Raw genomic sequence first — 16,965 nt, forward strand, 5'->3', positions numbered from 1 at the left:
GCTGAGATTAAAAAAAGTAAATTCTTAGAATGGAAGTCTCCCAGCGAATGATCTTCGATTTTGAGCAAATTAGTGTCAATCGATCATAAATTGAATTAGTATGAAATTTGCAAAAGACGCGATCTCCCAATGGTCACGTTTGACAGAGATATTTGCATCCGAAGAGGAGAAAATGCTCGGGAAATTTTGAAAGAGTAAAATTTTTCGAATTTAGGACGCGTTTTCTCCTCTTCGGATGCAAATATCTCTGTCAAACGTGACCATTGGGAGATCGCGTCTTTTGAAAATAGCATATTACTCAAATTTGTGATCGATTGACACTAGTTTGTTCAAAATCACATTCTATGAAAAATTTCTCTTTTGGATTTCTTAAAACTTACCCTGGGCTTAGGAAAGCGAGACACGTGACATATCTGACTTTGTCACAGTTGAATTCCACATCGTTGGGATTCTTGAGCAGGTCCTTATTCTTCGGATCCACGTTTTTAAGTTGGAGGTCCCAGATTTGGGCGATGTCTTCAAGATACGTGTACAGTTGGGGAGACACGTGATGGACCTGCTGCAGGGTCACGAGGAAAAGGAGGAGGAGAATGGTGGGGGTAGAAATTTGTCGACATGGTGGCGAAATAAACGCCATGGATGGTTCGTCGCAATGATGTTTTGGCAAAACGTTTTCGAACGTTTTGAGAGTGCGAGGTTTTTTATTTAAAAAGATAATTAACTTCTTATTGTGCGAGGAAGAATAAGAGTGCAAAATTCATTCACAATTTATTTTCGCTACTTGTATTTAATTGTAATTAAATCAGGATTCGTCAATCACTAACGGCTACGCGGAGGAAACGAATTGATTCATCCCGCAATTAAATTATTAATTCGACAATTTCCGAAATTTCAGATTTCCGAAACCCTGGAAATTATTGAAGATGTGTTTGCGTTAATAAAATTCCAATTTCTTTTATGCAAAAACATTATCTTTTTATTCAATTAAATTACCACATTTTCAAAAATGTATGAAATCGGCGCTAAAGTCACACATTTTTTTACAACTTTTTTGTAATGTGTAGAATTTGACTAAAGTTCAATTTTTATATTTTTTGTATGAAAATGACGTAATCATATTTTTGATGAGACAAGTTTTCCAAAACTTTTTTGTACATGCAACTTATGCATATTGGGAAAATCTCACCTTTTTCATTGGAAAATGAATAATAATTTTGCTAAAATAAATCAAATCGACGCCAAACTCACACCGTTTTTGTATAGCTTTTTATAATGTGTAGATTTTGTTCTACAAAGCTGAAGTATTTATATGCTTTTGTCATTATATGAAATTATGCATTTTTTATGGTTTTGTGTCATATTTTTAGAAAAAATTTCGGAATTTGTTTTTCATGCTAATTATGTACATTTGGGAAAAGTTCATCTTTTTCATTGAAAATTGAATAATAATTTCGTCCGAATAAATTAACTCGACGCCAAACTCGCACATTTTTTTCAACTTTCTCCAGTATATTTTCTTAAATTTTAAATTACGATATACCTAAATTACAAATATATTACATACAATAATTTTATGACGATGACTTTAATATAAAAAACGGAATTAAAACAGGCTAGCTTTACAATAATAATTAAATTAACTGACTTAAAGTTAGTTAATTAATTAATTAATGTGCTTTTTTAGGCAGGGAAGCAGAGCAGATACTTAATTGTAATATAGGCGTTTTGCTTGATAACTTATTAAATAGAAAAGTAAAGATATACCCGAATTTATGTATGTATAATTAGTTAATTTTTAGTAGGAAACTTTTTGAGTAGAAATTATCAAACTAAAATTAATTGGACAGTTATCAGAGATAATTAATTAATTTAGTAGTACTGCCCTCTCTACAACCCAACATATAAAATCTCTAGCTGGCTGGCTGGCGTATATTTTTTCAAAATTTTACAATGATTTAAAGCCAAACTAAACTACTAGGACGATATAATTATTTTAGAACAATTAATTAATTAATTAGTTGCAGCAGAAACGTTGTAATGTTATCATCATAATACGGATTTTTCGTTTACATAGTTAACATGACTGTTATATAAGGTGTGTTAATTTTAATTGGTATAATTAATTATGTATCATGCAAAATACTATCATTACTTAATTATTTAATTAGATTGATTATCTCGTTAACTATAGTGTTGAATACATAATAATAATTAATTAACTATCGATGATTTACATAAATTCGAGTCTGCAGAGTCGTGATGGTGTAATCTAATTAATTAATATTTTTTAGTAGTAGTTGTATTTAGGGTTATCATGTAACATTTAAATTAAAGATAATGTGTAATCATCATGATAAGCTAGCTATATATATGGTTGAAATGGTTACATCATAATAATAATTAGCTAACTAACTAAACTTAAGGTTAAGGCGCTAATAACTAAACTAACTTTCTAAAATATTTATCTTCTCACTATAATTAACTGTGTATCATCTTCTCATTGGTAGGTTTGGTTTGAATAAGGTTTGCAGTGAATAATTTAATTAAAACACTTCTGAAAAAAAAGATGAAATTTTGAAAATTTGTCGTCGTCAAAATAGAAATCAGTGGAGCTACAAATAGCTTGCGTGCATCATTTTGGTAATTCTAATTAATAGCTTTTCATAGATTAAAGTTAATAGTTAATTCGTCATTATAAATAACAACCCCTAATTTTTGGCAGATTTATAGTTTCATCAAAATTTGAATAGAAGATTCCGAGGTTTGTTTTTTCCTTTAAAGCGTCCAACCCGCATAAAGAATTTAATTAAATATATATTTAAAGTGCGGATGCGACACTTTTCGTAATTATGTAAACCGACATCAAATCTTACTTCCTTCGTATATAAAATGTAAATCTGTCTCTCTCAATTTTTTTACGCAATCGTGATCAAAAGTCGGAAAAAGGAAATCAAAAAGAAGACTAAGAAAAAAGTCAGTGTGGAAAACTAACTAACTAAATTTAAATTAATTAATTAAATGTACAACTTAATCCAGGCGAAAAAGAACGAAAACTAATCCACTATCGTCAACCAAGGAAGGGATTTTCTTTAACGGGTGACCACGGATTATTTGCAGGAGGTCGAGACACTGAGGACGACAATCCGAAACCATTATTTCCTCCGACATTAACTTGCTGTTGTTTCTCCCGGATTTCATTAATGCTCGGTTTGGCGATCGCGTTTTGGAGGTGGAACGGATTGACGGGTTGTGCCGGACCGTTATTTAGCATGGAGGAGGAGGACAGCAAACTGGTAGCGGGCGGAGGCGCGAAGGGATTTGCTTGCTGGAAGGCGTTCGCCATGGAGGAGGAGGTCGCCGCCGAGGACGAGTGAGGTTTCGCCGGGGGGACTAAATTGTCCAAGTTGACGAGGCCACTGTTCTCGCCGAGGAAATCGAGCGGATCTTTTTTGTTATTTCGGGATGAAAAGTTATCCGGAGTGGAGTTGGCGGAGCGGGAGGTGTTCATTGGTGTGAGGAGGGTGGGTCCGAGGGGGTCGAGGTTGAAGGGGGACGAAAGTTCGGTCCGCTTGGAGAGGATGTCAAATTCGTCTTCGACGACGGGTGAGGCTACAACCATGGCGGAGGAGGAGCCGGGTGACCATGGATCGGCGGGGGGATGATGGTTCGATGGAGTTGAGGTGGACCAGGGATCTAGTTTGGAAGAAAGTAATGGATTTTAGTAAGTTTTTAGTTTGAATTTTTGAGATTTTTGAGTAAAATTATATCCAAAAAATTAAACTGAAGACGGAGCCTAGTTTTTTCGGTCATTTTAAAGAAAGCAATGGATTCTAGTAATTTTTGGCTTGAATTCTGCGAAGTTTTCAAGTAAAATTATATCCAAAAAATGTTTCAAGCTTGTGACTGTTTTTCACGACAATTGTCACCCCATTTCGCCCACTTATTCTCTAAATCTCCCAAAAATAAAGTCCTTACCCCCCGAAATACCTCCAACTGCTCCTCCCGAAGCAGAATTAGGATACCACGGATCCTGCGGTGATGTCAACGTGCTACTCGCCCCACTCCAAGGATCTGCTCCTCCTCCCCCAAGATTATTATGGTGATGATTACTATTACTTGAAGACGACATCAACAGAGCGGATGACTGATGTTTTGGCGCCCAAGGATCCGGCCCTACTATTCCACCCACAGCACCCTGCGCCTCCAGACCCGCAGCGCCACCAAGGTCGACATCCAATAGATCGACGAGAGCAGATGAATTCTTACTGTCGTTACTTTTAGATCCACCCGCACCTCGGAAATAATCACTTTTCGACTCGTCTTCACCTTTTGGAAAGAGGAAGAAAGTTGCAAATTTTAATAAATTGCAATAAAATGACGCGTTATTTATTTTAAAATTTAAAATTTAATAAAATTTGCTCACTTTGGGACAATGCCATTTGGAGTTTGAGGTCATCCGAGCGTCGCCGTTTTTCCTCTTGGTCTGCTTCCTCTTTCGACATGGCGAGGGCGAGTTGGAGCTGAAGTTGGAGAAATATTTCCATTTTTATTGGTTGAACTTGAAGTTTATCATAATTTTGAAATCTTCCTTCATAAGTAATTAAACAAAAAATTCTTGTCGATGTCAAATTGTAATTATATTTGCTTTTCCAAAATTAGGAAATTTATGATAAAAAATGAAAATTTATGAAGGAAGAGTAAACGCAGCGTCCCCAAAGTCTGGGACGGAACTGTGATTATTCTTTTGTTTTAACATATATTTTTTTACTTGGAGTTCTTCCTCGCCCACAGTTTGTGGCCGGGCTTGTTCCAGCTCTGGGTTGACGCGATGCGAGGAGGAGGATCTGCCATGGCCGCTACCCCCGTTCATTGCATCATTTGAGCCGTGACCACCACCGAAACCAGAACCAAATACGGGACTGGTGGGCGTCGTCTCGTTCGAGTCAGAAGAACCAAAGCCAGACACGGTTTGCGCAAATCTGGAAAGAAATTGGATACATTTTTATAGAGTCAAATTTCAGGATGAACTAATTTTGTCTGATTTTTACGCAGGGAACAGGATCAAAGGTCAAAATATCGTGTTTTTATACCTTTCTCTCGCCTTCAACGCTCGGGCACGCTCATTCCTCAGTCGTTCCTCGGACGTGAGGAGGGTGACGAGCTGCTTCGCCTTCTCACGAACGTTCATCCCTTGGTCCTTGTTGTCCTCGAAGTATTGGAAATCCTTCAGCGTTTGTATAGCAAAGATATTCTCCTTACATTGTTGGGCAACCTGGAAATATATAAATTAAGTAAATTATCATAAGAATATCTGTCTAGGAAAATTACGCAGAATAATTTTACAAAGATTTTGGTAAAATCAGAAGTTAGCACATAATTCGCTCATGTAATGAATCGCAGAGAAGATTAAATTAATTAATCACTTTTTGGCCAAAATCTTGCGAGATTACGTCACATTACAAAAATAAGGGACTTATTTTCGCAAAGTTTCGCAACCTTGCAAAATCTTATCCTTAGATAAGTCAATTAGTTAGCTAATTACCCGCTCCGACCCCGTCTTAATGAGGTACTCCAGTAGTACGAGTGACTTGTAAACATGCCGCCAATTCTTGCCATGATCGTTCAACCGCTTCCACAACATTTCCATGATCTGTGCAAAGGCTTCTATGTTGTACGTGAGGTCGGCAATTTCCGACATGAGGGTGCTCGACGGACCCCATGGATCATTACTTGTCGCCTCGCGCACCTTTTTCTACAATACAAAAACAATACACACTTTTAAACCAATCCCCACCACAAACAATCAACTTTTTTATGTAATTTTTCCTCACCTGCGGTTCTGTATAGTTGTGCGCTATATTTTTTATATTCCTCCTCAACCCGGCCACGCTTACTTGCATCTTGACTAAATTTCCGGTGTGTACTTATTTAAACACGTTAAAAACCCCCGTCTAAAAAAAGTAAAAGAGAACACAACAACAAAATTTAGGGAATCAATGACTCGTAAAATTTTCCACTCATCCAATCCACTCACGATAAGATTCTTCTCCTACTAATTTTCTGTATTATATTATATCTTCTTCTTGACCCTTGTCCTTGACTTGCTTCTTCTTCTTGGTCTGACTTTCCAGGCAGTGTATGTAACACGTATTAGTAAATTAGTTGTGGTGGAGGTGGTAGTGGTTCTTATCTCACTCTGAAAATGATTTAGTCCAGCCGAACTAGAGGACGAAATGAATGATTGTGAGGTGACACTCCTCCACTTTTTGTTGTTATGATCCAATCCAACCCACGGATTTGGTTAGGTTTTGCTCCACACGGTGAGAATTTATTATTTGACAGGGTATGTATGTATGTATTCCTCCTTAGATTGCAAATCAGGGTGAAGGAGCTGCTTGCTGGGTCGGTCGATCCTAATTGAATTTATTATCTAATTCACTCCAAATCCGAGGAACGAGAAGAAGAAGAGCGAGTCAATCAATTATTAATGGGACGAATATAATGTCATCTACACCAGGCGGAGAGATACACGAGGTTTCCTTGATCCATATGAAACCTGGAAATCGATAGAAGAAAAGTATATGTTAGATAAGTGACGTATGTAAATGGGTATCATTTTCGACGTAATTCAGTCACAATAAGTCTGAAATTAGGCACCTTTTTGATATTCAATTTGCATGGAATTCAATTCGCTTCTTCATGAAATGAATTGAATTGAGCAATTTTTCGACAGGAAGTCACCCTGATGAAAAATGCAACAGATGGGGAAGAATTTGTAACGTGTGGGGTTTAGAATGACGCCAAATAGCACATTATTTTCCGGCGGACGGAGAGAAAAATTGGGAATAAATCTCGACAAGACGGGAAAATGTGGACTAAACTAATAACTAAAAACCCATTTTCATTCCAACGTTATTTATCATTTTGAGTAGTGTGTGACTCATTACAAAGTTGGACCGGACGATAATAATATCATGTTTAATCGATTCTTGATAATTTGTCCTTATCAGAAAAATAATCTGTGAATCGTCATGTGTAGAACAAACAAGGGTTATGAATCAGAGGCGCAGAATAACATGAAAAATATGTATGTATATCAAAGCTTCTTGTCTGTCAGAATTTACACGTTAGTGTTTTTGCAACACAGAATTTGCACGGTCAGATCGGAGACACCGAAATCACTGGAAAATTCGAATATGTACAGAAACACAATTAAAATAAATCAAACTTTCTCCACTTGACGGTTAATTAAAACTAAGAGTCAATTCTGAATTTCATGCAAAACTTAATGAAACTTCGATCTCAAATCAATTATTAAACGGAATACATACATTACTAAATAACGATTGATTTTAAATTGCAGAGCAATTTTCAGGTTAATTTCGCAAACACAGAATTTGCATAGTGGGATCGGAGACACTAAAATCACCGAAAAATCCGATATGTGCAGACACACAACTAAAATAAATCAAACTTTCTCCACTTGACGGTTAATCAAATAATTGAGTTTAATCCTAAATTTACATGAAATTTTGATTTCGATTCCAAATAAAATTATTAAATAGATTACTAAATAACGATTGATTTTGAATTGCAGTTGGTTGTTGCCAATAATTTTGAATTACACTTGGCATGAATATTATTACGTGCAAATTCAGCTCAGTATTTACAATTCAGTTTCGTTAGTCGTTATTACTGGTTAGTCGAGCTTGCGAAAAAAGAAGGGTTTCGCGAATAACAACAACAATCAGTGAGCCAGGTGTGTGTGGATGAATTTAACAAGAAAAGTTGGCTCAATCAACAATAGGCCCTCGAAGAGAAGTAGTTTCATTCATGCAGTCAAGTGATATAGCATTGTTGTAAATATTCGGCCCATGTTAAGAACCACTATTATTCGGCTTACTGACCCATTTATTATTAGCCCTGCACCCCAAAAGCGAGATGAAGTTGCTTACTTGAAACTATAGGACGGATAATTATTTATTTTGCGAGGAAAATTTGCAGAAATATGCATTTAATATTTGCGAAAAAAATATTTCCGAAATATTTCTAAAAAAGAGCACTAAAATTATGAATTTCCTGGCATTTTTCACTAAATTATTATGTTGAATTTGATGTTCATAATTCCAATTTTGTTAAGAACAATACAATGTAGTCTGAAATTACGGAAAAATGCATCCAATATTTAAAAATGCATTTAATATTTAGGAAAAATATTACGAAATAGAGTAAAAAAAAATATTAATTTTCTGACATGTTTCGCTAAATTATTATTTTAAAGTTGATGTTAATTTTTTTGTATTTTCAATTGTCAATTCTGCAAAAAAAACAATACAATTTAGTATACATGTAAAATCTTCAAAAAAATAGAAATATTTAAACACTGTCAACTGTGAAAAAGTATTTCAAAATTTTAATGATTTTAATTTTTTCAGAATTGTGGACCACATCCGAATAAATATCCGCTCTATGCTACTAACTAATTCTAAACATGTTTGATCACTATTTAGTTATTTATTTATTACGCACTTTGCACATCTTCTTCAAGTTTTTAGTGTGAATTTAAATTTGTTACGATAATTTTTCACTGATAATAATTGGATTTTGTGTATTACAGAAAATGGGATGATTCTCTTTCTCTATGCTTGTGAGTTTTAAAGAAAAATGTACAAGTCAAGTTAGCACTTAAATCACTGGCACGTGAAATATGACCAATTTTACCGGCATTTATTTGTATTTAGTTAGTTTTTGTGCAATTAAAAAGCTTACGTTGTAGGAAAGAAAGCAATAAAAACGTAATGGAACGTGTTATCCCATTAAGTTTTAACAGTATGTTATCAGTTAGTTTTAGTTAATTAATGAATTAATGAATTAAATTAATTACCAAAGTTAATACACAAGGGCAACAGTTGACAATCTAATTATACAAGTTTTCGAAAATGCATATCCCATCAATTTTGTAAGTGTCGTTAAAGTTGAACAAAAAATATTTTGGGAATCAGTTTCTTACCCAATTAATTTTGAATTTGACCAAATATTAAGTTATTAAATAAATTAGCACTGCATTATAAAAATGTATCCACAAAAACGAAATTAAATTATTTCTGATTTCATGTACAATAAATCAAACAGAAAAATTATAAGTTTCCTTAAATTCACATCACCTCAATTTTGCATGTAAGGTTAAACTGACCAAAAAATAAAAACATTTAAAAGGAACCAATTTCTTACCCAATTTTGAATTTGATCAATTATTAAATTACTGAATTTTGTAAATGTATCCAAAAACGAAGTTAAATTATTTTTGATTTCGTGTACAATAAAATCAAACTGCCAAATTACAAGTTTCAGCCAACTTGGCTGGGAAAACTGTACAATCTTGAACGTACATTTATTTATCAATTGTGCGCTGCATATGTAATCGCCATTATTATTACATTATCCTGACTCGTTTGTTATCATTATTTAGATAAGTATGCATGCAAGCAAATTTTGAACAGTAATTATCTCATCTTTTCTCTCCCCCAACAAACAACAAAGCAATTATTGACATCGAACGACACGAGTATACAAAGTTCAATACACTGGAGGGCTCAATATTAAAACGATAAATTTTACTATAAATAAATAAGTGCAAAAGTATAATGATCGCATTTAAAAACAAAAGTCTGGATCGTACTTGACTTTAGTTTAAGCATGGATAGTTCTGGAAAAACAAAGCATACTCTTGTGATCATGATGGGTAACAAATTGCTGCTAATGAAGAGTTTAATTATGAACTCGTCCGTATTTTAGTTCTCATCTCAATTAGCTCGTCTTTGTTAACCGCATGACTATTTAAAATACAGCGCTTGAATTAATTAACTCGGATTTTTGTAAACTGTGGGCGTACTCACATAGCTTGTGAAATTTTAGAGATTTCAAATTAGCCAGAAAACTATGCGAATTTTGTATCATAAACTCCGTAATCTTTTACAAACGGATTGTTTCGTTCGACGAGTTTGTAAACTTTACGAAGAAACAAAATCAGGTTATACAAACGAATCATTTCGACAAGCTTACAAACTTCACGAATAACACGTCATAATTTGACAAAAGCGTGCATGTTTACACACACGGATCAAATCATGTGTCTCTTCATAGTCTAGCAGAGCAGTTTGTTACATACCATACTTTTACGAAACTTTACCCAGTTTGCGAAATCCGCAACTTGAGTAATTAACTGCACTCGTACATATTACGAGAGAAAGCACCTCGTCAAAAACATATGGCGCATACATGATGCAAATATTATGCTCACACATTCATGATTCAGAGTTCATGACTTAACGAAAGTGCTAATAAATAATTATTACGAAACAACAAAGAAGCAATCTCTGCGCAGACAATTTTAATGCGGGTACGTATTAAAACATTTACATACATGGATTCATATTCATGCAAGTAATAAGTGAGTGAGAACAGAGGGAGGAGTGAACTATTGTTCACAAACCGTGTATTAAAACTACAAAGGGTGCAACAGCCTCTTGAATTTATTTACAAGGGGGCCATTCAAATTACGTGATTTATTTATAAAAAATCACCCATTTTATTTACAAGCTGGGCTGGACTAACTATACATAAAGTGAACGAGTTATGTACTGTGCGGGTGGAGCTTAAACCTACGGCCTCCTGAAGTACCTTGTGCTGAGACTAGGGTTTCTCGTGAGTTTAGCTCCATTCGCACAGCACATAACTAACTCACTTCAAGTATAACTCACTTCAAGTATAGCTAACTAACAGATGATAAATTCTGATATTTACGCCATAACGGAATAAATTACGATAATATTTGAACGGCCCCTCCTTATTTACATGTGGTCCAGCAGTAGGTACAAAATGAGCCAAAAGTGCAAGTCTTTTTCGCATCGATTTCACCAAATTGCACATAAAAAATTACAAATTCAGTTTTGGGTGGGGGGATTAATATAGCATAGCTTTTTTGAATTATATTCAACCACACCCCCTTCAAAAATTGGGGAAGAAAATTGGGAAAAATGAGAAGGTCAATGTACACTCGGTACAGAAAGAAGTAGATACCAACTTGCATTTGACATTTGACTCCCCTCATGAGTATGAACATTTTGATGCATCAAGACTTTCAAAATTCGAAAATTGGCGGTTTTTCGACCTACATATAAATCGTTAAAAAAGTGACCTTAGCGGTCATTTTGCGGCTGACAACCTGATGCCAGATTTTTCTTCGTCAGAAGTGCCACATTTTCCGCTTTTGTTGTCCGCTGCGAAATGACCGCTACCATGACTTTTTTGGGGTCAAAGTTTCTGAGGGAGGGGCTTATACAGCAAGAGCCATAACAAACTCTGGCCACTAATGAGTACAGAGAGAGAGAAACAGAGTGAGAAAATGGATCGCGCATACGATCCTAACGCACGATGGTGGTGGATACCCACCGCCAACTACTTTTCTCACTCTGTCTCATCTTCTCCTGCGAAATATGGGAAATGATTTTGTGTTACATTTGGCCTGGTTTTTATCAGTATCATCATAAATGTGGGAATTTTTTCTGTGGGCGGCTTTTAACGTTGCAAAACTAATCAAGAATGATGTGGTGTAAAGACACGAGGAACATCAGAGAAGGATGAACGAGACGAGAAAATAATGCGGGGCGGTGCATAAATGATGGGATGGATTTAGGGAAATTTTGCCAATGCCAAATTTCGCAAAATTTTGCCAAATTTTAGCATAGGAAAGAAGGAGACGATCTACCCCGTTAAATCGACCCATCCTTTATGCAGGGCCCCCACGTAGCATCGTACCAGCCGGAGACGACTCCTTTATAAGAGGAAGAGACGAATGAAATGAAAACAATTAACTTTTTAACTACTATTGTGCTCAATTGGCTAATAAATAAATCGAGTAAAAGTAAATTCCATTGTATTTGTATTCGTCAGAAGATTGCAATTTTCGGGTTGAGATGAAAATCAAAATCAAATCTACAAAAATGTCTTAACTGTAAATCGCAAAAAAAACTGTGTGCAAAATTTCCACCGATTTCTTTTTGCGTGAAAGAGAGATTACTTGATAAAATTTCTATGAAGCACGTCCACAAAATCCAGGGTGGATTTATGGACAAAATATTTCTCCCCCTGCCTGTGCAGGGAGATTATTTGCAAAATTTCTGCACAGATCCAATTCCGTGCCTCATTTCCATTTAAGCCTGACCGAGCAAATTGGATCATGCTATTTACTTAGCGAAATCCAAAAAGCACCCTTTAATTTAAATCCAGTGGTGGAACAAAAAGGAGAATCGATTCGCATGATGAAAGTATGCATGATGTTGATCCGAAATTCGTTTCATCTCCGAGAACACCCGTCAAGACCAGACTTTTTTCATGTAAAGTGGAATAAAAAAAGTTGAGGAGCAAATTGGAAATGCAAGATGAAAACTAGAGTAAAGTAAATTTTTGATGGTGCTGTGACAGACGGAACCTTTATAATTTTGCGAGGGGCATACATATGGATTTTGCGAAAATTTTGCAATAAATACCGTGTGACCTTTTTTGCACAACTTTTCTGGACGGCGCTTTTTAAACAGCAGGAAAGGAAGGTGAACCAGGATTATGTTTAAAACATGAAGATCATTCACTTTTCATTTTGCTTGCATATCCACTTAAACTGTTGCGTTTAAGTTATAACTAAACATAAACTTGAGACAGGATATAGTTTGTGCTGTGCTGCTGAATTTCATGAATAAATAAACACAAAGGATGGCGGAGAACGGAGGTGGTTTGGTAATTTTGAGAGGGGTCGGTCATATAGTAGGTCAAGGAAAAATAGGTGGAATTTTGTGGAATTGGAATTTTGGAACGGTAATAAATAAAATTTAAATTACCTACTAAATCAATTTCACAAGACTTAAAATATTTGCTATTTTTTGACGAAAATTTCGTATTATTCGCATTATTTACACATATGGATTGATGAAATGTTACGACTTTATTTTCTACCGAACGGTAACAATTATTGGTTACGAAATTTAAATTAGTAAGTTTCCCAAAATTTGAAATTTGTTTCTACTTTTCGTTTCGCCAAAAATTGTGTATTATTTGCATCATTTATGAATGGTCTTTGCCCGTGTGCAGAGAAGGTCAGCAGACTGTTTGCTGGAAGATTTTATTATGATGGATTGGATTTTGCAACAAGTGCTAAATAAATAATGTGTGCAAATTTGTTAGGAGGCGAAATAACTATAATTTAATGGGACGAAATAAATGTAGAGTTGAAGACCTCCACACAAACTAAAAGCTTGAAAAGTTACGTGCTGCAGCTTTGTAAGTAAGTTAAAAAATGCGTTAAAGATTAAGATTTCATTGATGATAGCGGAAATGCAATCTACAAATTTTGGCATGTACGACGGCAGGTTTTTTATCGACTACTTTTGTTTGGCGTACTTTTAGCCTTCTATATGTGCAATTGTAACCCTGTGATCTTATATTTTTTGTTACATCAGGTAAATATTTGATGATGATGCGAAATTATTATCATAATTAATCTAGTTTGGCATTAAGACAATTAGTAATGAGACTAATTAAGTAATTACTTCCGGTTTGGCATACATATTGCTCATTCAGTTAATTCTGGTACACGTACACGTGTTGCAAACCAGAGAAATCAAGCCAGAGCTTTATCATGCAAATTTCCAGTCCAGCTGTCATAAATAAATTCATTAAAATGACATCATCAATTTTTTCTGAGTGAGTAATTTCAATAGATTTTTCAAAAAACCCAAATTTTCTAAGTAAATTCAGAGGGCGAATTAATTTAATGCTCCAGACTAAAAGAAAATTGGATCAAAGTGATGCTTTTTTATCTGAAATGAGGTGCAGCGCAGCGCAAAAAGAGACAGATGACAATCAATTATTTAACTCACATGATCCCATTTGATGACGTAAATTGTACATGTTTTCCTGGTGCTTTTGTACTGTATTTAACTGCTGCACTGCACTAAATTTCTCATTTACCGGAGTGTGTGTGAAGCTACTAGCTAAATCAACACTTAAATATTACTTGCTGCTGATTGACTTGACGAGTAAATTGGTGATAAAAACATGTGAGTGACGCAAGTTTTCATACGATAGGAAAGTGCAATACTGCAATTCGAGTACACATCTGCAGAGCTGGATGCATGTATAAATATCAAATATTTAACTTAATGTGGCTGGCCTGCATATTTGTTGGAATTGTTACTTTCTTGTTGTGAGGAGGGTGAAATTGGTTCATGTTTCATAATAACTAATAATAAATAAATTAGGGTGGTGCATAAAGAATGTTCGGCTAATTTTTGAGGAGTTCTGTCCTCCTATTTGTTAAATCATAGGGTCAAAACAAGTCAAAATTAGTATGGATGGACCACATGCTATTTAGGTACGTACTAAACCAAAAATAAGAAATATGAACCCGCAAGCAACAAATGAGTCATCAACCAGACCTGACTCCAGAGAAGAACAAGTCCATTAAAAAAATTAAGGAAAGTTCTAACTAGAGGTGAGCTGGATCGTCATTTTTTGAGATCCAATCCGTCCAAATCCATTTCACCCAAAAAATTTCGGATCCAATCCATCCAAATCCATTTGGCCCAAAAAAATTCAGATCCAATCCATCCAAATCCATTTGACCCAAAAAATTTCAGATCCAATCCATCCAAATCCATTTGGCCCAAAAAATTTCAGATCCAATCCATCCAAATCCATTTGGCCCAAAAAATATCAGATCCAATTCATCCAAATCCAGTTGGATCGGATCAGGGCATGGATTATCCAAAAAAATGGATATCCAGCTCACCTCTAGTTCTAACATAACTATTTTGCAAAAAAATGTATAGCATAACAACATGATGATGAGAACTAACTATATTTCGCACTTAATTTAATGATGGTGGGGATGAATCAGAATTTAACAAGAATTAGGTACATGAAATCATCATATGGCGCAATACTAGTTTTACAGCGTCAGGCAAATTTCCAAAATCTTAACCGCATCACGTAGTAAGAAAAAAGTGTAATGTAAATAATCTACGCAAAAATCGGGTATGGCGCAGGAAAATTTTTTTACTTAATTTAATCTGAATTGGGAAAAATGAGTAATTAAGTGCTCAAAAATTATACAATGGGAAAACCTTAATCCGAATATTTTTGTGTAGGTAATGCCCGATTTATGTTTAGTTTTTTCCTGAAATTTCCACCTACGAGAAAGTCCCTCTCTTTCTTTACCCGTCATTCATTTCATGTCATACCACATGGTCATATTTTTAGTCTGCTTATAAGTACCTACCTACCTCTAATTTCTTATTAGGGTGGAAAAGGGGCCGGGCGTAAAGGATGCGGGTTCTAGGGGTCAGATTCTGATGACCTCAAGATAAGGTGATTGATTGGCATCTTAAACTTGACATTATAACAAATAATGCCAGTTGAGAACTATGCAAAACGAAGCCACGTCCTTTACGCCCGACCCATTCATGCCAGTTCGGTAGTCCGAATCGATGACAGGAAATGGCAAGAGTCACGGCATGGCGAATTATTATTGCACTAAATAGAAAAGTCCAATCCCCCCTCAGTAAAATAATTTCCCTTTAATGTGCTTTCTTCTATGTATGTATGTATCTCGTTGGTCAACAAAGGGCCTCTAAAAACTATGTATAATATACGTCCAATCAATCTAATTCATGTTGTGACAATAATTAATGACGATGCCATTGACTACCTCGCGCTTTGAAGTTGGACAATATAATTGTGTGTTTGTTTTGTTTAGTTTAGCTGTTGCTTGGTTGGAGGGACGGACTGAGGAGTATCAAGGTTAGGGCAGAATTCGGAATCGGAGTAGTCGTCGTCGTCGTCGTACTTGTGTCAATAAATTATGCGGAATGCGACAGCAATAATGACAAGCTGGTTGGAAGTAGGTAGGATTTTGTTATCAGCTCGTCATGCAATAAATGCGACGACATTACTTACTACGAAAAACACTCAGGAGAAGTGACATTTTACAAGTGTTGTCTGACTGTCAAGTGGTGGACTGGACGACGAGTGACGAGGACAACGTGTGACGACAAGAAATAAAATTGACACGTTTATCAGAAAGTTGACTTTGGAACATTTGTCCGTGCAAATAATTATGATGAGTGAGGGGACTTACTTTTACAAAATGTGATCCGATATTTAATGCTGGGAGATGAGGACGAGTAGTAAACTTGCAATTTTTAAGGTCATTTAAATGATACACGAAGAGTTGATTCTCAGCTGAAGAATGAAGAACAGAAGAACACTGTTGCTAAATTAAACAATGAGTGATTATAAAGACAATTCGTGAATGACACTGACAACTGGGGACGACGGCGAGGATAATGACGACGAACAATCACTGAAGGATTAATTGTCAAATATTTTAATGGTTGAACTTCTTTGGAATAAATTCTCTTTGAAATTTGAAACTTGTAAATTCTTTCAAAATTCTTGAACCTGTAAACAAACAAAAAATAAAACCGAATTAATAGCTGTTTGATAATCTCTTAGAAATTGCATTGTAAGCAAGAATTTAGCGAAGTTATTTGATTATTGCCCAATTTTAATTTCACTACGAAATTTCCTAACTTCAACGCCAATTTGAAAACCAAGTAGAGCAACTTATATTTTGCATTATAATTCGCGAATCATAAAAACTTTTCAAATTCCTCACCTTTCCCCCAAACACACACCCAACAAGAAGAAACTTCAAATTTCTTTACGACACTGCTGATCGCTTACTTTACTTCCTTACGAAACAGAGTACCTTATCTTGTACCGTTTTTGCAGTTTTTTCCTCCGTCCACAAGAAGTGAGGAGTTGGCAAAAAGTGAAGGAAGTTCTTAGTTGGTTGGCCGAATAAGAATGAATGACGAACCAAATTTTAGTCGTGAAATAGAAATGTTGATG

General features: G+C 35.3%; 1 protein-coding gene and 1 long non-coding RNA gene across 5 annotated transcripts; one reads left to right on the forward strand and one right to left on the reverse strand.

Moving 5' to 3' along the window:
* Positions 1 to 1,488: 1,488 nt before the first annotated feature.
* On the reverse strand, positions 1,489 to 16,937 carry LOC110848386 (epsin-2). 4 transcript variants are annotated; one of them, XM_022095589.2, is made up of 10 exons: positions 16,730 to 16,937; positions 16,190 to 16,512; positions 6,035 to 6,556; positions 5,832 to 5,951; positions 5,543 to 5,752; positions 5,091 to 5,272; positions 4,769 to 4,979; positions 4,424 to 4,520; positions 3,976 to 4,326; positions 1,489 to 3,693 (listed from the first exon to the last, which is right to left on the reverse strand). In XM_022095589.2, exons 4-10 carry the CDS (start codon positions 5,898 to 5,900, stop codon positions 3,068 to 3,070), a joined length of 1,746 nt encoding a protein of 581 aa, XP_021951281.1. In that variant the 5' UTR covers positions 5,901 to 5,951; positions 6,035 to 6,556; positions 16,190 to 16,512; positions 16,730 to 16,937; the 3' UTR covers positions 1,489 to 3,067. The 4 variants fall into 4 exon arrangements, with proteins under 4 accessions (XP_021951281.1, XP_035706580.1, XP_021951283.1 ...); XM_035850687.1 differs by having other exon boundaries at positions 5,832 to 6,556; XM_022095591.2 differs by lacking the exons at positions 16,190 to 16,512; positions 16,730 to 16,937 and adding an exon at positions 9,232 to 9,248.
* Positions 13,931 to 16,481, forward strand: LOC118435180. Its single transcript, XR_004834559.1, has 2 exons — positions 13,931 to 14,425; positions 15,809 to 16,481. It is a non-coding gene; the product is annotated as an uncharacterized LOC118435180 (long non-coding RNA).
* Positions 16,938 to 16,965: the final 28 nt, after the last annotated feature.

Source organism: Folsomia candida, unplaced genomic scaffold (genome assembly GCF_002217175.1).
Source record: "Folsomia candida strain VU population unplaced genomic scaffold, ASM221717v1 Fcan01_Sc004, whole genome shotgun sequence".
NCBI lineage: Eukaryota > Metazoa > Arthropoda > Collembola > Entomobryomorpha > Isotomidae > Folsomia > Folsomia candida.